Below are 27023 nucleotides of genomic sequence, written 5' to 3' on the forward strand. Positions count from 1 at the left end.
CCGCCCCGACGTAGAGGGCGCCTTCCCAGCGGCTGGGGCGCGCGGAGCCGGGATGTCGGTCAATGGCTGTCACGCGGGCGGGCCGGCCAGCCGGACCACATACCGCTCGCCGCTGGCGGCCCGCTACGCCAGCCCGGAGATGGCCTTCCTCTTCAGCGACGCGCACAAGTTCCAGACCTGGAGACTTCTGTGGCTCTTCCTGGCCGAAGCGGAGCAGGTAAAGGCCCGGCGGCCGATCGATCGGCGCTCGCGCCGCGCCCACGTGATGCGCGCCCTCCAATCAGAGCGCGGATGGCCCAGAACTTTGCGGGAGCCCCGCGACCCACGTGTCCTTCGTCCCTTTCTCGCGTCCACTCCTCTCGGGCCTCAGTTTCCCCCCTAAGAGTAACAGCTTCCCCATTCGATGCGCAGGCCGACCCCGCTTTAGGTTGTCTGTTTTGCGCCGGGCCTTAGCCCCTGCTTCTGCTTCACTTCCTCACGCTAGGACCTACCACACAGTTGTTACGGCCCCAGTCAGTGTGTGCACTTTGAAGCGTGCATTTGCACGATCCCCAGTAAGATACCGGGCCCCAGCCCACAGGAGCCTGTCAGTAACTTTTTATTGACTGCTGAACCCCCAGCTGGGGATTGAGTCAAGCGAGGAACGAATGAAGCATTCTGTTAAATGCTTGCTATGTGCTCCGGGAGCTTACAGTCTAAAGAGCCACAGGCGCCCGGTGGAGCATCAGGCGCTGCGTCTGCTGAGACACACAAAGGCCTTCCCAGATAGACCACTCCAGTTACTCTGTAGATAGCGCCTGTCACTTTGTAGATCCCCAGGATGTCTGCGGTTTGTTTCCCTGCCACAATGTAACTGTTGTGAGGACAGGAAGGTCTTTGTGCCCCAGCCTAATGCTGCATCGACGCCTGGTGGCTGATTGACTAAGAGGACTGACATTCTGTCATGAGTAAAAAAGCACAGAAGGCCTATGCAGAGGACAGCAGGTATTTCCTGGGCCAGGTTTAGAGTTAGTGACACAGACGTGATTTGGAGCTGAGAGAGACCCCAGAGTCTTTGAGTGCAACTTTTTATTTTACAGGTGAGGAAGCAGAGGCTCAGAGCAGTTCAGTGATGTGTGTGCAATGCAAGGTTACAGAGGGGGTCAGTGGGAGAGCCGGGATTTGAACCCAGCTCTTCTGACTGCCCTGGGTACCAGGCTGCTTCCACATGGGCCGTCTGAGGGGAAGGACCTTAGAATATAAGATGTCGGAACTGGGCGGGACCTCGAGGGCCATTGAGTCCAGCCCAAGACCCTGAGAAATGAAGTTACTTGTGCAAGGTTGCATGCTATGCTCCCATGAGCTCCCATGAGAGTCCTTCCCAAACCCTCTTGGCCACATTCAGGAGAAAGCTGCACTTGTAATTTCTCCTTTTAAGGACCATCATGATCTCCTCAGGCCCTGCTAGATTCCCAAGGCCCCAGAGCAGCTCATCTGCTCCAGGGTTTGCTGGGACACCCCAGCCAGGAAGGTCCATGGGAGCCTGAGGGCATAAGGGTATAGAGTGCACTGCCTACCTTGGCCTGGTACAGATCAGGGCACCACCTTTTAGGAAGGACAGTGAAAGGCTGGATAGCAGCAGCAGCCGTGATAATGGCAGCTAGCGTTTATGTAACGCTTTAAGGTTTGCAAAATATCTTACACATATTTTCTCATTTAATAATGATTCTCTTAACAACCCTTTGAGGTGGGTGTGTTTATTATCCCCATTTTAAAGAGAAGAAAGCTGTAATTTTCTTCAGAAAAGTTATTTTGCTTAGGGTCCCACAGGGTGGGTTTGAACCTTCCTGACCCCAGATCCAGTGTTCTACCCACTAGGCTGCCCAGCTGCCTCTTCGCTAGCCCAGGGAGCAGATTAGAAACCATGTAATATTTGACAAGTACATGCAGGTGAGTAAAGCACCTACTGTGTGCAAACCACCCTGCTGGCCTCTAACACCTACTACATGTAAAGCATCGTGCTGGTTCCTAGTGCCTACTGTGCAAAGCACCATGCTGGCCCCTAGGGTTGCAATGATGAAAAATCACACTGTCGTGGAGTCAAAGTTTATGGTTCCATATCTGTGTCTTTTCTGTTCTTTGTGTATTGAAATACTTGTTTCTGGGGCAGGCTCTTGCCTCCAGGAGCTTCCAGACTCCAAGAGAGGTTAGAAAGAGCAGTCTCCTCTGGGCCCAGGCCAGGCCGATTCCTCCTCCCCTCCCCCATAGGGATTTATTTCTATCTGGATGTTCCCATTCCTAGGCTGTTACAGCCCCTGAGGGAGGGGAGGTTTCCTGGGTGAACCACCTGCTCAGTCTTGTCAGTCACTTTTTGTCAGAGAAGGTCACCCTAGCAGCACTTTTAGAAGAAGGGGAGGGGAGGACAGATCATGGCGGGGGGGGGGGGGGGGGGGGTGTGATTTTTTTGGAGGGGAGAGCTAGCAGGAACATTACAAATCTAGTCTAGGCCCTTCACTTTATAGATGGGGAAACCAAGGCCCAGAGACGGCATTTGACTTCCTTGCCCACTGTCATAGAGTTGGCTCTGCCTACTCCTAGCCTCTCCTAGAGAGGCCACCATGGGCACTGGGGCAGAGGGCTGCTGCCTGCAGCAGTTGGGGTGACAGAGTCGGTCTGACCAAAATTGGTTGGTGTCCTTCCAAGGAGAGGTCACACAAGAATGAGCCTGCCTCTGCAGCTGGCGGCTTTGTAGGGACAGCCAGCCAGGGCAGGGAACCTGGGCATCCAGGGGGCAGCTCCTCAGTGATCTGAGGCTGGACGATCTTAAGCGGGCCTCGGTTTCCTGATCTGCAAAAGGGCAGGGGCAAGATGGTGTATTGGAAAGTGCACTTGCTCTGGGTTCTAGTCCTGTCTCTGTGACCTTTGAAGTTCACCTCCTTTGGACCCCTTTCCTCAGTTCTGCTCCTCTGATGGCCGAGGACCCTTCCCGCCCTGGCTTTGTTGGAGCTTACTCAGCTACTGAAGGTTGTGAGGGGGCTCTCCGGGAGGGTGAATGACTTGTCTGTGGTCTCTAACTCAATGGTAAAGGGGACTAAGCCCCTCGTTAGGATGTGTCGTCCTCCAAGAGAAGAGGAACCTCTGAACCTGGGTGCTGGTTGGAGAGCAGCCCTGATGCAGCCTGGACGGCCTGGGCAGGTGGTGGGAAGAAAGGTAGGAGCAGAGGCTGACGCAGGCATGGGCCCCACGGTTCTTGACCTGGATGGAAAGAGGGGACACACAAGGTGATTCAAGCCTGACCCAGGCTGGCTGGGGGACCTTGGGCAAGTCACCAACCTCTTAGTGCTCCTGGTGATTGGCTGAGACTCCCCCAAGGTCCAAAGCCAGATGAAAAATGTTTCCCCACTGGGTGCCCTCTCCCCTAAAAAAGCACATATATCCCTGACTAGCCCTCATTGAGGGGAGAGGAAGATCTCCCAAATCAGGGACAGCCTCAGCCTGAGCAGTCCCTCCTTTGGAGAGAAGCGCCCCACCCCAGCTGGTATGCGGGTGGGTGTTCACCTAGGCTGGGGCTGCCACTTGCTGCTTTGGGAGAAGATATTTTAGGGAGGTCTGGCTGCCCCAGGAAGCCTGAGGCTCAAGTACTCCCAAGGACTCTGGAATTAGAGGTGTCAAGTGGGCTCTGGCTGGGCCTAGGGAGGCTTGGTTTGCTGCACTGTGTCCTGGGCTTCTTGCTGACTCGGTGGCCCTGCTCCCAGGCTGGCCTGGACACAGGGCCGGGGCAGGGCCTCTCAGCTTGTTTACCGGGTTTGTTTGTTCTGAGGAATGAAAGAAGATGCCAGTCTGGGCAGCTGTCCCAGGCCCCCAAACTAAGGGGAGAGAGGCACCACATGCCACACTTCCGGTGGCGAGCTATCTGCATGGGCCCATGATTCCCGGCCTCCAGCTGCCTACTGGATGTTCCCCCAGCATCCCCAGCTCAGTGCGCCCAGATCAGGGCCCCTCCCTGCACTTTGTCCTCTTGACTCGAGGGCATGGGTATGTCCCCTTGCCCAGCTTCACGGCTTCACGCTCACTGCCCCCTATGCAATGACTTGTTGTTTTTGCCTCTCCCATATCTCTTGCACCTTCCCCTCCAGAGCCAGAGAGGACTCAGAGGCCTCTCATCCCCTCTTTCATTTCACAGAGAGGGATACTGAAGCCTGGGGAGGTGGTGGCCTGTGCCAGGCCACACTGGAGACTAAGCTCAGGCAGGATTCAAACCTGCACCCTCTAGCTCCAGAGCCTGTCCCGAGCGCCCCCTGCTTTCTGCTCACCCAGCAGTGCCTCTCCCATTAGTACAATGACCTCCCCTGCCCTCACCCCCTTTTTGGCAGTTCCATTTAGGGGTTGGTTCACTTTGGTTTTGTGGGGGTTTTGCAGTAGGCTTTTGCTTGGTCTCCCTGTGACCATTTCTCCTGCTCTGATCCATCTTCCACGTGGCTTCAGGTCTGACCATGATGCTGTTCTCCTGCTCACCAAGCTTCTGTGGTTCCCTCACAGACAACCCTAGCTGGCATTTGGCCCTAACTGTTTGACCAGCTGATGCTACATGATTCCCTGTCCTACATATGGTCTGTCTTCTAAGCCCTGCTGACCTTGTGTCTGTCTGTTCCCTGTGCAGGACATCTCATCTCCCACCTCCATGTCTTTGCCCAGAATATCCCACTGTCACTTCTGCATCTTGAGCCCCCCAGCTCCTTTGAGGCTCTGCTCCAGGGCCTCTTTCTGGACAGGGCCATTCTCCATGACCTAAGGGAGTTCTCATTCCCTCTTCTTCATCCCTAATTATCTTCCTTATGTCTTGTCTAGTCTCATGTGTGTGTGTAGCTTTCTGCCTGGAGTGAGGGTGGGACAACTGTCTCTGTGTCTTTTCTGGCACATAGTAGGAGCTTAATGAATGCTTGTTTCCTTGAGTGGAATGGTGAGCAGAGACATTTGCAGGTTAGAAGGTTCCTCCCACTCGGCCTCTGTCCATTTCTCCGGCTTGCTCTGGTAATTGGGGGAAAGGAGGCCAGCCCAGCTCTCTGGGTCAGGATGCTTGTTTTTATGTTATGTTTTCAAAAGTTCAGTAAATACAGTAGAAATAAATGTGTCTGCTGAAGTAAATGGTGGTATTTGGATTTTCTCAGGTCCAGTCATTCATCTTTCTCACATCTCTCTGGTTCTCCTGCTTTGCTTTTACGTTGGGTTCATTCCTTTTTTCATTGGCACGTTTATTTTGACACAAGGTAGACTTCCCAGCAAACCCTCAGCGACCCTCCCTGCCCCCGAAGGCACACTGAGTCATTGGGAAGAGGTGTGCAGTGGGCTTGGCTTCCCCTGCCTGGAGCGACCGAGTGTCTTTATACAAGGACATCTTGTCTTGCTGTCATCATTAGACTCTTTGAAGTCTAGCTGCCCGCACAGGGACCGTGGATCAAATTGAGGACTTGTCCTGAATAATCCCAATGGATTGGGCCCATTGCAGCTTCCCTGATGAGTTATCGTTATGCCTGTTTGCCCTCTGGCACTGGACTTTTCCATCTTTGCTCTTTGCTGGGTGTGAGTTGATACCTGGGATATCAACTTTTTTAATATGTCAGTTGACTTTCTTTCCATGCACCCAACAGTTCACCAGAGTGCCTTGCCTTTCTTGTGTCTCTCCTGCAGAAGCTCGGTCTGCCCATCACAGACGAACAGATTGAGGAGATGAGGCTGAACCTGAACAACATCGACTACGACATGGCGGCCGAGGAGGAGAAGCGGCTTCGTCATGACGTGATGGCTCATGTCCACACCTTCGCCCATTGCTGCCCCAAGGCTGCTGGCATCATTCATCTGGGGGCCACATCATGCTACGTAGGCGATAATACAGTATGTGCCGCCCAGGTCTTTCTGGGGCTGTTACTCCTGTGCCCTGCTTAGAGGAGTTGGGTCTCCAGCTTCTTGGGATGCTTTTCTCTTGCTTAGGTTCCAGAGCGAACACAACTAAATCTTCATCTGGGCATAGACGGCCACAAGATTTAGAACCGTCCAGCTCTTTGGGCCCCTTCGTTTATGGATGAGGAGTGGGGGCAGGGACTTGGTCAGAGTCACACACGGTGTAATGGGCAGTGCCAAGATTGGAGCCCAGGGGAAGAAGGAAAGGCAGGATTCTTTTTTTTCCCAAATTTAAAAAAAAATTATTTATTTCTAGCATTTTAAAAAAAATTTGAGTTCCAAATTCTCTCCCTCCCCCATTCACTGAGAAGGCAGGCAATACAATACCAATTATGGAATCCTGCAAGATATTTTTATATTAGCCATATTTCCAAAAAAGGCAAGAAAAATAAAGAAAGTGAGAAGATTATGCTTCAGTTTGCCTCATCAGTTCTGTCCTTTGGGATTGTCTTGGCTCATTGTATAGATCAGAGTGGCCAAGCCTTTCCTGGTCAATGATCATTGCAGCGTTGCTGTGTCTGTGCACAGTGATCTCCTGTTTCTTCTCACTTCACTTTGCATCAACTCATTTAGGTCTTCCCATGTTTTTCTGAACACCCCCTTTCCTCCCTGTCATTTCCCGCAGCACCATAGTGCCCTATCCGATCATGGGCCACAGCTGGTTCAGCCCCTCCCCAGTTGACAAGCATCCCCTCAGTTTAAAAGGCAGGATTTGAAGCTGCCTTCAGATTCCAAACCTTCTACTCCCTGTCACTGCACTAGAAAACATTCTTCTTTTAGTCTCTCTGACAAAATCCAGCATCTCTGTGTCCCCATAAAGTGTTGTCCACATGCATTTATTAATTACTTATCAATATAAGACAGCATAGGCAGGTTTGGACTTTTTCATCAGTTATTTCCCAACCCACCTCCCCCGAGTTCAGGAGAACGGACCATCAGCATCCTGTGTCTGGCACCCTGCGTCTTTGTGGGCGTTGGGAGCCCCCCACCTCTCCTGACGGGCTCCCAGCCTGTGACTGGCTCTGACCATTGACCCAGTGGCCATTCCTGTTCTTCTGAGTCTCCCCACATCAGTCCAGGAGTTTTCTCACATCTCTGCGACTCATGTGCTCTCAGGCAACTCTCTCAGACCCCAGCGGAGCCATGCAGTTTGTATTTTGAGCACTTTGAGTATTTTACTGTAACTGGTTTCCTTTTGAATCCCGTGTGTTTTAATTTAGGTGTTTTAAACCATTATTCCAGAAAGAGGGTCTGTTCTGCCCCCTACCCTTCTACTCTCCAGGTCATGGGAGCTCCTACGTCCTCATTTGTATGACCTTGGAGATGTCCTTCCACTCTCGGCTTTTCCTCATCTGTGAAGTTCATGATCCTTGCTCCCTTGAGGCCTATACATCATGTGACACTCCTTTTAACTCCGCAATGATTATTGATCACATCTGCCCAGGATTGAATTATCGGTGAAAGGAGATGAGCCTTGTCACTTTTGAGCCTTCTGAGATGCTGAGCTCAGGAGTGGGGGCCCAGGTCCCCCTCCGCATGGTCTTCCAGCTCTCAGAGTCTTGTGAATTGGAGTAAAAAGGGAGGGACAAGGTCCATTCTTTTGCTGGCCCGTTGCTTGTCCCCCTCCCTTAGATTAGGGAGCAGAGCTGCTGGCAGCTATGGTGGGTGCCCACAGGCCTGTTCTCCTGACCTGTGGCCTTCCGTGTGTTCTCATTGGCAGGACCTGATTACTCTCAAGAAGGCTTTTAATCTGCTCTTACCAAAGGTGAGGAGATAGAGGCACCTTTGGGGAGAAGGGTGACAGGCTGGGGGTTCATGGAGAGGGGGTAGCCAAAGGGAGGGAGGGAGGGCTGCCCCTGGGAGTCCTGGTGGCCAGCACAAGCTCTGGTTTCCTAAACTTCCAAAGAGGGAAATGCCTTCTCAGGTGAGTTGTCCAGAATGCCGTGAGCCCCTGGACTTTGTGCCTTGAGGATGGCGCCGAATAAGGGCGACAGAAGCAGGAACTCTCTTGTCTCCTGGGAGCTTAGCTGTTGCTGTGAAAGCTTTCAAAAGCATGGCCTCAACAAAGGGGCTGCCCTAACACAGAAGGCTGGGCTGGGGGACTCTTGTGCCAGATTTTACCTGTCATGTGCTTGCGTGGCCTGAACACTAGGTGGGAGATCATTTATGGCTGGACATGCCCAATCTGTCAGCCCCTTCCAGGTGTCATTGTGGGGTTCAGGTGATGCCAAGGCTGTGAGCCTGGGCTCAGAGACAGGCCATCCATCCCTCTCTTGTCCTGGCACCGGCCCCAGAGTGGCCGCAGGGCCTCATCCGGCCTCTACAGTCATCTCTGGAGTTACAGCCAACTGGTGGGTGACCATGTGGGAGGCCGCAGGAGTGAAGTCAGCAGTGACCTTTCAGCCTGGTATCTGATCTCTTGTTTCCCTCTACCCACACCTTTTCTCACAGCTGGCCAGAGTGATCTCCCGGCTGGCGGACTTTGCTACAGAGTATGCCAACCTTCCCACCCTAGGCTTCACACACTTCCAGTAAGTAACCTGACCCCTCTGTGGGGCTTTGACCTTTTAAGTGACTCCCGCCTCCACTTCGCTGAAGCAACCTTTGAAACTCATGCTGAGCACACAGTAGGCACTTAAGAAATATTTGATGAGTTGGGTGGGATTAAAGCCACTTAAATTCTCTGAACCTCAGTCGTCTTACCTAAAAAATGGTTATAGTTATGGCTCTAGGACCCACCTGCCAAGATTGTTGTAAGACTCTAATGGGGATTTCTGATATGTGCTTTGCCAACCTTGGCGTGTGTACACCTTATTGGCACTGGCACTGGCATTCTTGTGAGAGCTGTCTTCAGTATCTGGGGGGCTGTCATGGAGAAGTGGGCTTAGCTGAGATCTGCTTGGCCCCCAAGGGCAGGGCTAGGAGTGGTGGGGGGAAGTGGAAGAGAAAAAGATTTAGGCTAGACGTTACCCCCCAGAGCCATCCATCCAGAAGACCCCTCTGTGGCCTGTTGTGAAAGGCTCCCGAGGACTAGACGGCCATCCCTGCTGACCCCTGTGATCAGTCAGAGCCCTGCCTGCCCTGGCTTTGGGGTGTGTGGCCCTCCTGTGTTGCCAGGGGTTGCCATGAAGTGATCCATCACAGGCTGAGGCCAAGAAGAGCAGTCAGCACTGTGATCTGAGCCTGTCCTCAGGAAAGACCCCGTGGGGGCTGGGCAGCTCTTCCCCACAGTCACTTGGCATGGACGCAGAGCACACAAACTCATTAAGCAAAACATAATTAGGAGCCTCATGGCCTGCCGTGCTCAGCACATGTTGATGACTAGACTGGAACAGAAAGAAAGCACCGATGTCATCCTGCCTCCTGACATCAGCTAGAAGTTAAGTTGGCATCTGCTTCTGGGCTGCCTGTTAACGAAGAGCTTCCCGTTCCCAGGAGATGGCTTTAATGCCAGTTTTTCCCAAGGGAAGAGCTTTAGATAAGCTGAAAACCACCATGCTGGTGATGTGGTCGGGTGCCCATGTCTATGAATAGTGCTGCAACATCTTCTAGGACACGGCCTGCCACCTCTGTGGCACCAGCATTTTCACAGATGAGAGGCATGGTCCTGGAGTGCCTGGAGACCCTCCTCCCATGCAGACCTTCCTCCCTGCACTCCACCTCGGGCTTCCTCCGTGACACTGTAAACAATTGGAGTGAGAGTGTGTCTCCGATTTTATTCTTCACCTGATACTAATGATGGAGTGAGGTCATCACCAGCTTATACCAATGGCAGAATGCTGCTGTTTGCCCTTGTCAGAAGAAAACCCTTACGGCACCATTTACCCAACCCAGTCAGAAGAGTTCGTTTGTTGTTTTGTTTAAATTAAGGATGAACAAACCACAGATTCTCTGCATCTCCTTGACAGCTGCATGATGGTAGAGCATGACCTGTAGTGGCATCTTCCTCCTGTTCTGATCCTTGGTGGCCTAATCCCTCACAATTGTGTCACCTCCCACAAAGATCTGCTTTGTGTGCCCTTGGGCCAGTCCGTCTGCTTTCCCCATCTTTGGCCCCACTTTGCTTTTTTTTCCTTAATTACATGTAAACAAAAATTTTTAACATCCAGTTTTTAATAATTTGAGTTCCAAATTCTCTTCGTCCTCCCTTCCCCTTCCCCCTCCCTATGGCCCCACTTCTCATGGTGGTCAAGAGAGCATATTGCAGAGGCCCTACAAATGTGCTCTCTCTGCCATTGGTTGGCCTTCCTGAAGTGCCCTTGGGATGACCTTGATGACCGATTAGGGCCCCACCCCCCCAGCTTTCTTTTAGCCTTTTCCTTTTGCTGCTTCTGTTTTATGAGGCCCTGCTGCCCACAGTCCATCTCTATAAGATCTGACAAAGACATTTCTGTCATAGACCTGACAGCCAAGAGGGTCACAGAGAACCCCAGGCTTAGAGCCAGGAACACCTGACTTCCACTCCTGCCTCAGACACTTAGCAGCTGGGTCACCCTGGGCGAGTCACCTCACTTCCATAGAGCGGGGATAATAATGGCACCGGCCTCCCCGAGGTGAGGCAAGGCTCAAAGGTGATGATGTGTTCATGGACTTGTTATGTAAGTGTTAGTGGTATCGATGTTGAATCATGTTGAATCATTTTGTTGTCTCAAAGTCGTTGGAATAGGTCAGATTGGAGTTGTTTTCATTGTAAGCCACTTTTCTTTTTACCTCATTTTTATTCTTTTTTCTGCTTTCTACTAATCTTCAAGTTGGCATCATGAGTGTGCACACACAGCTGGTTCAGGAAGTGACTGCTACACCAGCAGTAACTTGCCTCCTCTATCTCAGAATGGACTCAGGGTCATTTTTGTACTGCCATTCTGTGCCGGCCTAGTCTGCTGCCTTGAAGCCAGTACTAAGGCTGTGTGGTTGTGGGGCTTTAGGGAGGTTTGCAGCAAATCCTTGCCTTTTCCTATTCCCTATCCATGTTTTCCAACATTCTTTGCCCCCTTGCCTTTTCCCATGTTTACGTTGAAGTCACCAAGGACCAAAGGACTTCTTTGTGCTGGGTACTAAGGATAAAGAGACACATAAATGGAGCAGTCCCTGGTGCCCTCAAGGAGCCTCCTCTCTACTGCGGTGAAACAGGCTTAGGTCCAGAATGACTTTGCTATGAGTCCCAAGTCATTAGCTCAGGAGGGCGCAGTGGTTGGGACCAGGAAAGGCTTCCTGCGAAAGGTAGAGTATGAGCTAAGGTGTATGGGGTGCACCTCTGGGGTGATGGCTGCCAGTCCACCTTCACCCAACTCTAACCTATGGCTCCAAGAAGCTGTAGCAATGCAGTGGCCACACCCTCGTACAGCCATCTTGGCAGACCTAAACCAGGCCAAGCGTAACCAACAGGCTCAGACCTTTTGCTCAGTTAGGAGTGTGTCTGTCCCAAACATGGGAAGGCCTCCCCACCAGAATGGGCTCCAGATGAGAACAGTTTGTTCCAGTGGGGCATGAAGGTGGCTGAAGCAGGCGCTGTGGAGCGCTTAGAGCTTGGTCAGATGTTGAAGATGCCAAGGTCATCCTCTGCATCCTGGGCCATCGCCAGTCATCCTGATTTTTGTCTCATCACTGGACTTCAATGACTCAGGAAGAGATGACTTTGTGCAACTCTGTTTCACTTAAACTCTTGTGCAAGTCAAAACATCACCCTGTGACGTTGTTGGTCTTCTTCACAAACAAAGAACTAACAACAACACCTGGTGAACTGAGTCTTGAGGAAAGCAAGAGGCTTTGTGAGGAGGAAGAGAGCACATCTGATGCTCTGGGGTGCTGAGAGGGGAGGCCAACTTGGCTGAACCACAGATTGTGGATTTTAAGGGCCTGACAGAAGAATTCGTATTTTACCATAAAGCAATAGGGAGTACCATGATCAGATGAATGCTTAGGGAAAATCACCAGAGAGCTTGTTTGTAGGCTAGATTGGAGTAGGAAGAGACTGGAGGCAGGGGAGACAAATTAGGGTCTGATCTGGCAGTCTAGACGAGAGGTGATGCAGGCCTCCTGGTGGCGGTCGTATGAGTAATGAGGAGGCCATGGAGAGGAGATGTCTTGGAGGCAGGAACACTAGTACTGGGACCTGGAGAGGCTGTGTGGGCAGAGAGTGAGTTATGAGTCAAGGATAATACTGAGCTAATAAGTCCAGGAGACTGGGAGCACCACAGTGCCCTTGGTAAAGTTGGGAAGTTGGGAGGAGGGGTGGGCTTGGGAAGCACATGACTGTGTTATTTGGGGCAGGTGGAGCTGGAGATGCCTAGGGGACTTCCAGCCTGAAATGTCCCATAGGAAGTTAGTGCTCATTGGGAAAGATGAGGTCTGGGAAATAGCCAGATGCGGGGGTGCCGTCTTCATCAAGGTAATATGGGAACTTACAAGGTTGGTAACTGAAAAAGTCAAACTTGAGAAGGAGTGAGTGCGGAGACAAGGGTTTGCGAAGTGGGAGAAGAGAGTGTCCAGCATCAGAGGTTGTAGGAAGGTCCAGAAGAATGAGGGACTGAGGAAATGCCCATTTGATTTCATGGTTAAGAGCCTTGACCATAAAGGAAACAAAACCCAATTGGAGCCACTGGAGGACCGGGCCATGCTCTTGGCCATGTTTTGTCAAAATAATAACACCAATAAGAGAATGCATCTAAAATTCACAACAGATACTGTGCTCTCCCCATCAGATGCCACAGAGCTCCCAGGCAAAGCTAGACATAAAGTTCACACGGAGGGGCAAAAGATCTCTAATGTCAAGGAAAGCGAAGAAGAGGACAAGCACAGGGGGAGGGTGCTTTCTGACTTGAGTCCTCTGAATCCTCTGGTTCTGGGGAAAAACCAGAGATATCAGTCAACTGAACAGACCGGACAAGGAAGAATCAGACGTCATTGATCGGCCCAGAGTCTGAAAACTCCAAATCATAAATTCCTCAGTAAAGAGCTCTGCTTTGAAGAGTAGCTGCTGGGCACCCAGGAAAGCTGTCTGGAGTCGTGAGGTTTTGTCGTTTTTATTTCCATTTTATTTTCAGACTTGCGTTCTCTCCTTCCAACACCTCACCCAGCCTGCACCAGTTGAGAAAGGAAGGGAAAAAACATTACAAACATGTAGTCGCGCAAAACAGATTCCCCCATTGGCCGTGCCTCGTCCCTAGGCCCCATAAAGGTCCTCTTCTGCGTGACCTCTCTTCAAGGAGGAGAGGGAGTACATTTCATCCGAGACCTCTGGCATCATGACTGGTCATTGTGATCAGAGGTCCCAAGTCAGACATTAGCTCACTTTTCACAGCAACAAGGAAGGGGTAAATTCTTTTTTTTTTTTTAACTTAAATTTCTTCTATTTTTAGATCCTCATTCTCTCCCTTCCCTCCTCTTCTGTCCCCTCCCCCATCTGAGAAAGCAAGAAAGATAGAACCTGTTACAAACATGTATGGTCATAAATAACTAAATTCCTGCCTTGGCTATCCACCCCCCGCCCCACCCAAATGTCCATGATTCCTGTCGCTCTATCAGAAAGTAAGTCACCCGTTTTATCTTGAGTCGCCTGGGATTGTGGTTGGCATCGTGTTGATCAGAATTCCCAAGTCTTTAAAGTACCATTGTTGTATATACATTGCTCTGCTGGTTCTGCTCCCTTCCCTCCGCATCAGTTCAGACAAGTCTTCTTATGTTTCTTAAGGGGTAAACTAAACAAGGGATGGTGGCGATTACAAAAGATATAATAGATCATTGTCATTACATGAAATGGAAAGCTTTTGCATGAATAAAATTAACTGGGGTAAGAAAGCACATAGTCAGTTGGAAAGAAGTGTTGTTATCAGATAAGGGTCTAATTCCAAAGTTTATAAAGAACAAACAAATAGGTAAGTTCAAATTCCCTAATAGATCAGTAGTAAAAAGATGAACACACCCTGACAGACTTCGCTCTTCTCAGCAACACAAGGTGCAGGCACAACTCCAAAGGACTCACAATGGAGAATGCTATCTATATCCAGAGAAAGAACTATGAAGTTTGAATGCAGATTGAGGCACACTTCATGCTCGCCTTTTTCTCTTCTTTTTTGTTTTTGGGTTGGTTTTTTGGTTTTTTTTTTTTTTTGGTTCTGTTTCTTCTTTCTCATTATTCATTCCATTGGTCGTAATTCTTCTCCGCGACTTGACTAGTGTATAAATTAATTCAATGTGAAGTCATTCGTGGTAGTTATATGAGATTCCATGCCGTCTTGGGAAGGGAGGGGGGAGGGAGGGGAAAAAATCTGGAACTCAAAATTATGTAGAACCGTCTGTTGTAAAATAAAAATAAATTAAAAAAAAAAGATGAACAGATAGTTCTCAAGAGAATTTCAACAACTACCTGAAAATTGATTCCACAGGGGTTGACAAAAGGTAAAATAGTACATGTTGGAGGGATTATGGAAAGATGGGCACACTGATGCATTGTTAGAGGAGCTGCGAATTGGTCCAGCCATTCTGAAAAACTGCCATACCCCTTGACCCGGAGATTCCAGTGTGAGGAGCCCCCAGGCTGACCCAAGGAAATTGAATTTGCAAATTGGATAATCTTACCATTTATGTGTTCATCCAAGTCACTGATCAGAATGCTGATCCATGTAGCTCCAAGGACAGAGCCCTGGGGCCTCTCCTATGGAAACCCTCTGTGGTGAGATGGGTACAGGAAAGGATGCTCTGTGCTTCTGATCATTTGTCCAGTTCTGAATCCCTGGAGCTGGAGGATGCCCTCATGCATTTCATGAAAGACTCATTAGATGCCTTGCTGAGATCCAGGGTTTCTAAGCCAATGGCAAGTCTCTAGTCCTAGGGACAGTGCCTGCCTGGTACATAGTAGGGCTTATAAATGCTCATTGACTGACTGGCTGACATCTCTAACAGCCCCGTCACCCTGTCAGAAGCAGATGGTGGGTGAGCCTGGAATGTTCTTCCTTAATGGTTTCTCTGTTGTAGTAGGCCTTGGCATGTGTCGCCATCTTGAATTCTGTTTCGATTGTCTTCAGGCCTGCCCAGCTGACCACAGTGGGGAAGCGTTGCTGTCTCTGGATTCAGGATCTGTGCATGGACCTGGAGCGCCTCACACGGGCCCGGGATGACCTGCGCTTCCGGGGAGTGAAGGGCACCACGGGCACCCAGGCCAGCTTCTTACAGCTCTTTGAAGGAGACCACCAAAAGGTAGCTGAGCCAGCCCGCCGCTCAGTGCAGTCAGAGGGGAGGCCCTTGGGCCAGTAAGGGGGGCGGTGTCCAGAGGGAGCTGCCTCTGACAGCCCCCTGCTCACCCCTCCCTGCTGCTGTGTGATGGTGTGCATAGTCCAGAGGCCTTGAGAGCTTTTGTTTTTCCCCCAAAGGTAGAAGAACTTGACAGGATGGTGACCGAGAAGGCAGGATTTCAGCGGTATGTACAGAGCGTGCAGCTGTCATTGGGGTGGGGCACACTGCTGGCCCCTGGGATGGTCTCAGCCTGCTTGTCCTCTTTCCTTGAGGGTTTGCCCGGGCTTGCAGTTTCAGCTAATTTGTGACCATGTTCCTCCCCCCATCCCACCCAATGGCCTGGAGTGATAGCTAGAGTCCACCTCACAACCAAGAAGCTCTGGGTTCCAGTCTTGTCTCGGGCCCATCCTGGCTGTGTGACCCTGGACAAGTCACTTTCCCTCTGTGGGCCCCAGGTCCATTTCCACAACTTTGGGTTGCTGAGGAGGAGCCTCCCTGCAGGGAGCAGGAGGGTGGGGTGTGAGCTTTCCCAGGGACCCAAGAGAGGCTCTTCTCCTTTTATCCACCTCTGGGCTGGAAGGAAGAATCAAAGGGGATTGTGTGAGTGGGGGCAGCAGGCTGTCCTGGCTCTGTGAGGTGGCCTGGAGGATTGGCCCCAAGGTCAATGCAGAGGGTACATGGAGGACCCAGAAAAGCTTCCCTACAAAGAGGTGCTTAGTGTACCTCCCATCCCCCAATAAATCACCTGATACCCACTGAGCAGGTCTGAGAAGCCCCAGAGGAGCAAGGAGGCCAGTCTGGGAGTACTCCAGGCTGTTGGGAGCCAGTGCCCTCCTGCCTGGCATCTTCAGGAGTTGCAGGGGACACAGTGCTCTTAGGCACCCTCCATCAGGGCCACTCTGGGTACCACCTCCTATCCTGTCCCCTTTTCACATCAGGGAAGTAAAAAGAAATCTTTTGATTAAAAAGTTGAGGCCCCCTGGATTAGACCTCTTTTGAAACAAGTTCTGAATATCAGCTAAAAGGGTAGGAGAGCAGATACTTATTATCATATGTTACAGTAGAAAGAATGGGGGTTTGCCCTGACTCTGACCTTGGACTGGTCACTTCAGAGCCTCCTCAGCAACCCTCTGTAAAATGAAGACAGGATTACATCCCCCTGGCTCCCAGGCCTTTGGACGCCTGAGTTATGGTGGCCCTGGAGCCCAGGGCTGGCAGTCAGGGGATCTGGGTTTGAATCTGGGCCCCTCTGAGATTCCATCACACAGAACAGGGTTTGCAGGGTTGTCAGTCAGTGAGTGTTTATTAAACACCTACTCTGCTGGACTCCATGCTATACGCTGACTGTGGTGGGGGTGCACTTTGTGTATATCCCTAGCAGCTCCCTGTACCTGCCATCCTGTGAGGGTGATGAGGCGTCTGAGGGCTAATTAGAGACTGTTGTGGGGGGCCACAACCTCTGACACCATGGGACCCCAGAACGGTGCCAGGTTCAGCCTCAAGGACTTTGCTGTTTCTTTGCAGAGCCTTCATCATCACAGGACAGACGTATACACGGAAAGTGGACATCGAGGTGCTGTCTGTGCTGGCCAGTCTGGGAGCGTCCGTACACAAGGTCTGTGAGGAGTGGGGGTGGGCTTGTGGACCCTCCTGACCCCAGGTTCAGCCCTTGTCATTAGTCTTCCGTGTCATAAGCCAACACTCTCAAGCCACCAGGGATATTTCCTCTGGTGATCAGAGCCTCCTCAAGGAACACGTAGCATAACTGAGGCAGTCTGGGTCCATGGCTGTCATCCAGCCAAGCACTGTCAAATTTACTCTCTCATGTGCCCCCCCCCCTTTTTTTTTTTAAATGGAATTTATTTATTTAACATATTTGGTTTTCAGCATTGATTTTCACAACATTTTGAATTACAAATTTTCTCCCCATTTCTACCCTCCCCCCCACTCCAAGATGGCTTATATTCTGGTTGCCCTGTTCCCCAGTCAGCCCTCCCCTCTATCACCCCCCTCCCCTCTCATCCCCTTTTCCCTTCCTTTCTTGTAGGGCAAGATAAATTTCTACGCCCCATTGCCTGTGTATCTTATTTTTTAGTTGCATACAAAAACTTTTTTTTGTTTTTGAACATCTGATTTTAAAACTTTGAGTTCCAAATTCTCTTCCCTCTTCCCTTCCCACCCACCCTCCCTAAGAAGTTGAGCAATTCAACCTAGGCCACACATGTATTATTATGTATAACCCTTCCACAATACTCATGTTGTGAAAGGCTAACTACATTTTGCTCCTTCCCAACCCATCCCGCTTTATTGAATTTTCTCCCTTGACCCTGTCCCCTTTCCAAAGTGTTTGTTTTGATTACCTCCACCCCCATCTGCCCTCCCCTCCATCATCCCCCCGCCTTTTATTTTTTTTTTTTATCTTCCTCCCTCTTCTTTCCTGTGGGGTAAGATACCCAACTGAGTATGTATGGTATTCCCCCTCAGGCCAAATCTGATGAGAGCAAGGTTCACTCATTCCCCCCTCACCTGCCCTCTCCCCTCCTCCCATAGAACTTCTTCCTCTTGCCACCATTATGCGAGATAATCCACCCCATTCTATCTCTCCCTATCTCCCTCTCTCAGTATGTTACTCTCTCATCCCTTAATTTCATTTTATTTCTTTTAGATATCTTCCCTTCATCTTCAACTCACCCTGTGTCTACTCTCTCTCTTTTACATATATATATATCTATATATACATAAACACACACATATATATATATACACATACATACATACACACATAGATATGTACATACATACCCATTCACTTATATATACATAAACATATATATACATGTACATATACATACATACATACATACATATATATATATATATATATATATATATATATATATATATATATATATATATATATATATACATATATACATGCATATTCCCTTCAACTACCCTAATACTGAGGTCTCATGAATCATACTCATCATCTTTCCATGTAGGAATGTAAACAAAACAGTTCAACTTTAGTAAGTCCCTTGCAATTTCCGTTTCTTGATTACCTTTTCATGCTTCTCTTGATTCTTGTGTTTGAAAGTCAAATTTTCTATTCAGTTCTGGTCTTTTCACTGAGAAAGCTTGAAAGTCCTCTATTTTATTGAAAGTCCATATTTTGCCTTGGAACATGATACTCAGTTTTGCTGGGTAGGTGATTCTAGGTTTTAATCCTAGCTCCATTGACCTCCGGAATATTGTATTCCAAGCCCTTCGATCTCTTAATGTAGAAGCTGCCAGATCTTGGGTTATTCTGATTGGGTTTCCACAATACTCAAATTGTTTCTTTCTGGCTGCTTGCAGTATTTTCTCCTTGATCTGGGAGCTCTGGAATTTGGCGACAATATTCCTAGGAGATTTCTTTTTGGGATCTATTTGAGGAGGCGATCGATGGATTCTTTCAATTTCTATTTTGCCCTGTGGCTCTAGAATATCAGGGCAGTTCTCCTTGATAATTTCCTGAAAGATGGTATCTAGGCTCTTTTTTTGATCATGGCTTTCAGGTAGTCCAATAATTTTTAAATTATCTCTCCTGGATCTATTTTCCAGGTCAGTGTTTTTTCCAAGGAGATATTTCACATTGTCTTCCATTTTTTCATTCCTTTGGTTCTGGTTTATAATATCCTGATTTCTCATAAAGTCACTAGCTTCCACTTGCTCCAATCTAATTTTTAAAGTAGTATTTTCTTCAGTGGTCTTTTGGACCTCCTTTTCCATTTGGCTAATTCTGCCTTTCAAGGCATTCTTCTCCTCATTGGCTTTTTGGAGCTCTTTTGCCATTTGAGTTAGTCTGTTTTTTAAGGTGTTGTTTTCTTCAGTGTATTTTTCAGTATTTTTTTGGGTCTCCTTTAGCAAGTCATTGACTTGTTTTTCATGGTTTTCTCCCATCCTTCTCATTTCTTTTCCCAATTTTTCCTCTACTTCTCTAACTTGCTTTTCCAAATCCTTTTTGAGTTCTTCTATGGCCTGGGGCCAGTTCATGTTTTTCTTGGAGGCTTTGGTTGTAGGCTCTATGACTTTGTTGTCTTCTTTAGGCTGTATGTTTTGGTCTTCTTTGTCACCAAAGAAAGAATCCAAAGTCTGAGACTGAATCTGGGCGCGTTTTCGCTGCCTGGCCATATTCCCAACCAACTGACTTGACCCTTGAGTTTTTCAGTGGGGTATGACTGCTTGTAGACTAACGAGTTCTATGTTCTACGTTTTGGGGGGAGGTGCCAGCTCTGTCAGAGCCGCACTCCTCCTTCCCCAAGGACCCCCAGTCCAGACTGGGCTTAGATCTTCAGCAGGCTGTTGCACTCCTGCTCTGATCTGCCACTTAATTCCTCCCATCAGGTGGGCCTGGAGCGGGAAGCAGCAACAGCTGTAGCTGCCCCACCTCCGCTGCCCCCGGGGCTGGAAGCCGAACCGCGAACTCCTTCCACTCCCGCAGCTTTTCCCACTAACCTTCTCCGCAGTCTTTGGTGTTTGTGGGTCGAGGGGTCTGGTAACTGCCGCAGCTCACTGAATCAGGGCGCTAGGGCCCCCTCCGCCCGGCTTCTGGTCTGGATCGTCCACGCCGCTCAGGCTGGGCTCTGCTCCACTCCGTTCCCAGCTCCCAGCTCCGTGTGGAATAGACCTCACCCAGAGACCATCCAGGCTGTCCTGGGCTGGAGCCCTGCTTCCCTCTGCTGTTCTGTGGGTTTTGCCGTTCTAGAATTGGTTCAGAGCCATTTTTATAGGTTTTTGGAGGAACTCGGGTACGGAGCTCACTCTAGTCCGTGCTTACCAGCCGCCATCTTGGCTCCGCCTAATCCCCCCCTTTTTTTTTAACATATTTTGTTTTTATATCACTAAGTTTTCTAACTCTTCTGCTCCCCCATCCAGAGACCCATCCCTTATAACAAAACATTTTTTAAAAAGAAAAAGCCAATTCAGCAGATTAACAGCACAGAGAGCAAGTCTGACATCTACGCAGTGCTGCAGGGACTTTGGCAAGGAGATGCTGTCTCAGCCCCTCCTCTGTGGCCCATCTGGGTCCCTCCTGCTTATTTCCCAGCATTCACTTGGCTTTCTTCCTCATGGCTCTGCCTCAGCCCCTTCAAACACATCATTCCCACTGGGCCAACCCCGCCACCCAGGGCACAGGGCAGCAGAGAGGCAGTTAGTATGCACGTTTTCTGGGTGTTCACAGTTCTCTGGACAGACATCTCCCTTTTTGCCTGGTCCATGCTCATGATTTCATTAGTAGAGAGAATCTCCGAATGAGGAAGCTCCTTCTCTCCCACTGTGCTCGATCTGCTCTGGAGGGCTCCCCTATGGCCATCTGTCAGGCAGAATTTGAACCCCCATCTTCCTAGTCTCTGTGTGCTGATGCTAGGACCTCATTCTCAGGGACCTGGGGCCCAAGCCCAGGTAGCCCTGCGCTGTCTCCAAAGCGGGGGATGGTAGTGAGGGTGTGGCTCCCCCCAGCACCAAGTGACCCTCCTTTTGTCACTGTCTCAGAACCGAGCCAGGCAGATTCAGAGCTGGAAGAGGCTCTGGAGGCCATCTGGGCCAATCTCCTCCTTTTACAGATGAAGAAACTGAGCCTGGGAAAGGTTTAATTGACTAGCCCAGGGTCAGTCAGTGAGGTCCACTGCCTCCACACGCAGTGGGCCGAGGTGCATTCAGGTCAGTCTGACTCCCTTCCCACACCAGGCATCTTGTTTGGAGGAGTCACATCCCTAAAACATACTGAACTCCCTTAAGCTTAGAGGACCGTGTGAGCCGAGGGAATGTCCTGGTGGGACACTGTCTGCCCTTGTCACTTGCTAGAGCCATGTCATCCCCTGACCCCTAGGGCCCAGCATGGTGAGAGCACAGCACCCAGAGAGGGTTGGGACCCTTGGGAAGTTGGCGGGGTCTTTGCATCCCACTGCCTTGGTTTCCCTTCAGATTTGCACAGACATCCGCCTCCTGGCCAGCCTTAAGGAACTAGAGGAGCCCTTTGAGAAACAGCAGATTGGTGAGTGTAGGGGCCTACGATGGGCTTCCTTTGTCTCATGATGTCCTCAGGTGCAGCTGGCTGGCACGGAACAGGGATTCTGCCAGTTCAAGAAGCAACCAGAGTAGGCAGGGTGGTCCCCCCAAGTCAATTGCAACCCTCTCTGGTACAGCCCCTGGCCTGGGGAGCCAGGGTCACTTTGCTGTGACGTGCTGTGAGGTTTCAGGAGTGGGTGCCATCAGATGGGATGAAAATGTTACACGCCACGCATTTCGTCCTTCCTCAGTCCAAGCAGTGTCTGTGCAGACACCAAGAGCAGCTCACGAAAAGCAGCATCCCTTTTGGGTGGGGCTGACACATGGCCCATCAGTGCTATTCACATGGGGGGCATCCAAGGGGTATATTGGTAGGCAGCATTGCCTAGAACTGTCTGAGCAGGAGGGTCAGCAACCCCTGGGAAGGAATGCAGGCCCTGGGGTCTTCTCTTAGGAAGATTGTTTGCTCTGATTCCCACCTGAATTCCTCCTCACCTTGGGTATGGAATGCTACCCTTTTCTGAACTAGGCTAGTGTGGGACTAGACCTGGGCACTGCTTCCTGGGCCCTTTGCTGATTGGACAGTGGCTGGTCCAGGGATTAAAAACAATTGGTTGAGTTGCTGGCACAGTGTCTCCTAAGAGGGCCTTTTCTTTCTGTTCTTCCATCCCCAAGGCTCTCATTGAGACGTCCTATTGGAGTGGGAGCTCTCTGCCATGGGTCACTAGTTGCCAGGCTATTTCATTCAAAGCTTTTACTTTAAAAAACAAAAATGAACAAACCAGTGACTTCTGAAACCTGCCCCTCCTCCCAGCACATCTCTCACTCCCCTCCTCCTTTTCTCTGGGTGTCCACATTTGCTACCCCTCCTGGTTGTCCAGGGGCTCCTGGGGGATTGTTATAATGAATGGTCTTGTTTTCGTCAAGTGGCCTATGGGACGTTGTCCTCCCTCCTTAGTCTGTTCCCTCTGCCGTGATATGGCTGGGGACACTGGCTCCTACCCTGACCCTGTGGCCCCTGCTTTTTCCTGAAGCATTTACAGTCTGGTGCCACCACGGAGTGCATGGGGCTGCAGACCGACTTGCCATCTGCTTTCTCCTTCAGCACCTCATGTCCCAGGAGCCCCTCAGGCAGGATTCTAGGGAAGGGTCCTCCATATGGGGCCATTACATCTCCACTGGCTCCTTTTTCTGCTGGGATGGTTTGGGAGATGTGGGTACATCCGTCCTGAAGCAGAGGGCTGGCATCAGCATCCCCGGCTGTGTAGTCTTGACCTGAGTCACTGTGACCTTTTTGGTGTAGTTATTCTACAGTGGAAGCCAGTGAGGAGCCCAGTCCCCTGTTGGGAGGGCCCGGAGGGGCCTGCACTAATAATGCCAAGCCGGAGTCTGGCTCATCCCTCAGCAGCCATATGTCATGTGGAAGGTTGGGGTGCTACTGGACACCCCGAGACTTGGCTCCCCTTCCATCTGCCAATGGAATGAAGCTCCTGATGAAAGGGCAGGACCACCTAGTGTTCCTTTCACCTGTTTCCTCTGCCAAGGAGAAGGAACATGGGGGGTCAAAGGGGCAGGGAGCATCCTGGGCCCTTCTCCCCAACATGGCTCATAGTCCCTGCCTCTGCTCCTCAGCTTGGGGGCCACCTCTTCTCTGTCCCCTCAGTGGAAGCCTGGGTCCCCACATGCTGCCCCTGATCTCAGCTCAAGCAGGCCGCTGTTCCCTGAAGGTTCTCTCTTCTTTCTCCCTCCCATCACGGAGGCAGGCTCCAGCGCGATGCCGTACAAGCGGAACCCCATGCGCTGCGAGCGCTGCTGTAGCCTGGCCCGCCACCTGATGACGCTCGTCATGGATCCGCTACAGACAGCCTCAGTGCAGTGGCTCGAACGGACGCTGGATGACAGTGCCAACAGGTTTCCTCTCGCCCTTGCCAGCAAGGTTTTGGGGACTCAGAAACAGAGACGGGGAGGGTGTCTGGGGGTCACAGGCAGCGGTCCTGGCAGCTTGAGCAGCTCTCAGGATTAAAGGCCGCATTTTTCTTACAGACGCCTGTGTTTGGCCGAGGCCTTTCTCACAGCAGACACCATCCTGAACACGCTGCAGAACATCTCTGAGGGGCTAGTGGTATACCCCAAGGTAAGAGGCCCCAGTGGGAGCAGGACATCTCAAGGACAAGGTGGCTCTTTCCCTACTGTTAGGCAGGAGAGAGGAGGGGAGGAGAAAATCTGAGCCTGTAAACTCCCCCTGGGGATCCACAAGCAGCATCCTGCTGGGGCAGAGAGGAGGAGAGCCAAGCCCCAGGGCTGTCTAGGCATCCTCTCTGTAGAGGTGGAGTAGGGGAGGTGGCTTGCCTGGGGTCAGCCCCAGCCCCAGGCCTCTGAGCTGGTGGGCACCCACACTTAAGGCTCCCCACCCTGGGAGAGCATTCACTGTTGGTGCTGTTGGGCCTGGGCTTGGAGCTCCAGGCCCCAGCCACTTCACATCAAGCCTGGCCTTCCCTTGCTGCCCTTGGAGATCTCCTTGGTCTAGTCCTTTGGAAAGAAGCTTGTCCTGTTTCTGCTGGAGCAGCTTCTTTCACTTTCTTGTCTCTCTGGATGTGTCCCTTCTCCATTTCCCACCCCTTGTCACCAGGATTGAAAAAGAAAGGAAAAGGCATTCTGGCCAGCGGGCGGACCCTTTCTTAGCCTGGCTGCTCACTCAGTCCCCAGCATTCAGTCACCCTGTGGTGCTCATCCCCCTTACAGTTTGTTGCATCCTCGTGCATTTGGGTGGCATCGGTGCTTCTGAATCTCCCAGCATTTCCTCAGGTGCCTCCCAGCCTTCTAGCTCAGACCACCTCTTTTATTTCTTCTTGACAACACGCTCTGCCCTTGGTTGACCGCACCCACGTGGTTTCCTCTTTTTGGCTGCTGCCTGAAGAGTCCTTATGGTTGGGCAGGGGTGATCACCAAGCACCTTGAGACTGAGCAACTCCCCAGGAGAGCTAGAGGCTGCCCCTGGCTGGGAAAGACGGGCTGTGAACCACTCCCAAGGAGAGGAGGGCCTGGGAAGGCAGCCGGGAGACTTCCTCATTCTCTTTCTAGGTCATCGAGCGGCGCATTCGGCAGGAGCTGCCTTTCATGGCCACAGAGAACATCATTATGGCTATGGTGAAGGCTGGAGGAAACCGCCAGGTGTGTAGCTCAGGCACCTGTGGGCCCCGCCCCTGTGGGCCCTCCCCCTCCAGAGAAGAAGGGAAGAAAGCCACACCTCCCAGAGGCCCAGGGACAACATTCAGCCCCTGAACCCACTTCAGCTTAGCAGGGGTTCTGGGGAAGCCCAGTTTATATGGAGATGCCTGTTCAAGGTTTGAAGGCCCATCCAGGCAGAAGCATTAGTGGGCCATAAAGGCAGGCATGGCTTGGTTTGTTTCTTCTGAGGTGGGAAGTGACTGGATTGTCAGGGGAGTCAAACACTTTCCAAGGAATAGGAGAACATTGCTGAAGGGCGGCAGGAGAAGGGCTTGGAGCAGGGCCTGAGCCCGAGGCCAGCTGGCCAGCCCAAGGCACTGTCTACCCCCTCCACCATCCCTCTGGTCAGGGACCTGATGTTGGTCTTTGTGCTCCCAGGATTGCCATGAGAGAATCAGGGTGCTGTCACAGGCAGCGGCTGCCGTGGTAAAGCAGGAAGGGGGTGATAATGACCTCATTGCCCGGATCCAGGCCGATCCCTACTTCAGCCCCATTCATGCCCAGCTGGAGCATTTGCTAGATCCTTCCTCTTTCACTGGCCGTGCTGCCAAGCAGGTGATGCCCGCATCCTTGGGGGGTGGGGGGTGCTTTCTTTCCCCCATGGCATAGAGGGTCTCCTGGGACTGGAAGATCAGCCTCCTTTTCTGCTCGGCCTACAGTTAACTTCTGGTGTGTGATAGGTGTGCTGGGAGAAGGAGGTCTCAGAATCTACTGGGAGTTGTTTCATTTTTATTTTTCCCAGTAAAGGCATTTAATGAAATATCCTAGTAAGAAAAGTAGCAATAGGTCATTTCCCCCAGAAGCCTGGGGCACCCAGCCCCACAAACTCACTTGCCATCAGGCCACACGCTCCAGATCACGTGTTGGGGCACATGTGTGGGCCTGGGGTTTATACCAGTGACCCCTGTCCATTGTGAACTGCTAACCAGCTCCCTTTGTGTGGGACCTGATTGGGGGGTGCTTCTGGGAGGCAGCTTTGCAAATGAGATTCCTGGGCATGCACACTGACCCTGACTGTGGAACATTCAGTCTGGATTTTAATGCCTTCCATTCTCCTTCCCTTTCCCTGTTTGGACAGGTGGAAAAGTTCTTGAAGGAAGAGGTGCGGCATCTCCTGAAATCCTATGAAAGCCAGATGGACGTGAAGGTGGAACTGAACCTTTAGAGGTGAAAAAAGTGTAAAAATGAGTATGTTGGGAGGCCTAGTTCAGAAGGATGTGTGAAGGCTGCCGAGGGCACCTTCGAGGCTCCAGGATTCAGCAGAGAATGAGGGCTTTTGGAAGGTGCTTTGCCATTTCAGATTTTGTTGGTGCAAAAAAATTGGGGGGAGGGGGATATTTTTCTCCATCCAAACTCTGATATGTTTAATAAATGTTACTGACACTCATCATTTGTTCATTCCTTCAGTAAGCATTTTTTTGAGCACCTGCTATTTACCAGCCCAGCAGCCCAAGGGGTGGGGCCCAGAGGTGCTAGGACCAGATGTGGGTGGGGAGTGGCTGAAGGATACTGGAGGGGAATGATTGATAGGCAAATAAGAAATTCAAAGTGGGGGGAGGTCAGGGGAGTGTACTGGTCTCCTCTTGGAGAAGACCCTTGCTTAGGTTGAGCCCAGAAGGGAGGGATTCCACTAGCCCGAGGTGGACATGGGCTGGATGATGAGGCGGAGGGAAGGAAGAATCTGGCCCCCCAGAGTAATGTCCAAATTTGCTTCCCCTCATGACGGCCTGTTTGTGCACAGGATGGACGTGGTGACAGATTGGCAGCCATGTGCCAGCAGCCTGTTGATTTCAGCAGTGCAGTGGAAGATGGTCTCCTTCCTGTCCTTTCCTCCCTCCTTTTTATCTTCCTCTCTCCTTCTTCCTCTCCCCCCTGCATGAAGAAAAGAGTAATAGAAATGTCAGACTGGAACCAGATTACAAAGGACTCTCAGCATTAGACTTGGAAGTTTGGGTTTGATCCTAGAGTCACTAGGGAGCTATAGAAGATTTTTGAGGGATGGGGGGAGGCCGTATGGAAGGAGTGGGCAGTCAAAGCTGTGCCTTAGGAAGAATTATTCTGGCAGCTTCGTAGAAATGGCTTCCCTTGCACTCTGACTTCCACCTCCTCATTCCACTGAAACCACTCTCCAGAATTACTAATAATCTAATTGCCAAATCCAGCGGCCATTTCTCAGTCCTCACTGTTGTCTGCAACCTTTGAGACTGGATCGCTCTCTCCTCCGTACTCCGCTCTCTAGGTTTTCGGGCTCTCTCCCACTCCCACCCCCCACCTGGTTCTCCTGTTCTGTCTCCTTTGCTCGATCCTCCTCTGCATCAGGCAGGCATCCCCCAGGGTTCTGGCCTGGGGCCCTCGTTCTTCCCCTTTATACTGCTTGCCTTGGTGATGTCATCAGCTCCCATTAAATCCCAGTCTGCTGACAATTCTCCCATCTGCCCATCTTGCCTTAACTCCTCCATTGACCTTTGCTCTCTCATCATCCCAACCTCAGCATGTCCAAAACAACTTATTCTCTTCCCCCCCCCAAGTCCTCCATGGCTCCTGCCTTCTCCCTGGCCTCCGGCTTCCACCCTTGG

General features: G+C 51.0%; 1 protein-coding gene across 1 annotated transcript; it reads left to right on the forward strand.

Moving 5' to 3' along the window:
- ADSL (adenylosuccinate lyase) lies at positions 1-25834 on the forward strand. The gene is made up of 13 exons (XM_036761761.1): positions 1-217; positions 5668-5871; positions 7658-7702; positions 8389-8468; positions 14961-15132; positions 15306-15352; positions 16693-16783; positions 21136-21205; positions 22983-23130; positions 23263-23353; positions 24301-24390; positions 24826-25002; positions 25526-25834. The coding sequence occupies exons 1-13, from the start codon at positions 53-55 to the stop codon at positions 25610-25612; spliced, it is 1467 nt and encodes a 488-aa protein (XP_036617656.1). The 5' UTR covers positions 1-52; the 3' UTR covers positions 25613-25834.
- Positions 25835-27023: the final 1189 nt, after the last annotated feature.

Source organism: Trichosurus vulpecula, chromosome 5 (assembly GCF_011100635.1).
Source record: "Trichosurus vulpecula isolate mTriVul1 chromosome 5, mTriVul1.pri, whole genome shotgun sequence".
Lineage (NCBI taxonomy): Eukaryota > Metazoa > Chordata > Mammalia > Diprotodontia > Phalangeridae > Trichosurus > Trichosurus vulpecula.

What these genes read in the sequence shown, in the direction of transcription:
- ADSL (XM_036761761.1), top strand. Translation starts at nt 53, where the DNA reads ATGTCGGTCAATGGCTGTCACGCGGGCGGGCCGGCCAGCCGGACCACA. An exon ending in CTAGGCTTCACACACTTCCA is followed by an intron (nt 8,469 to 14,960) that starts GTAAGTAACCTG and finishes GATTGTCTTCAG; the next exon opens with GCCTGCCCAGCTGACCACAG. An exon ending in TGGGAGCGTCCGTACACAAG is followed by an intron (nt 16,784 to 21,135) that starts GTCTGTGAGGAG and finishes GTTTCCCTTCAG; the next exon opens with ATTTGCACAGACATCCGCCT.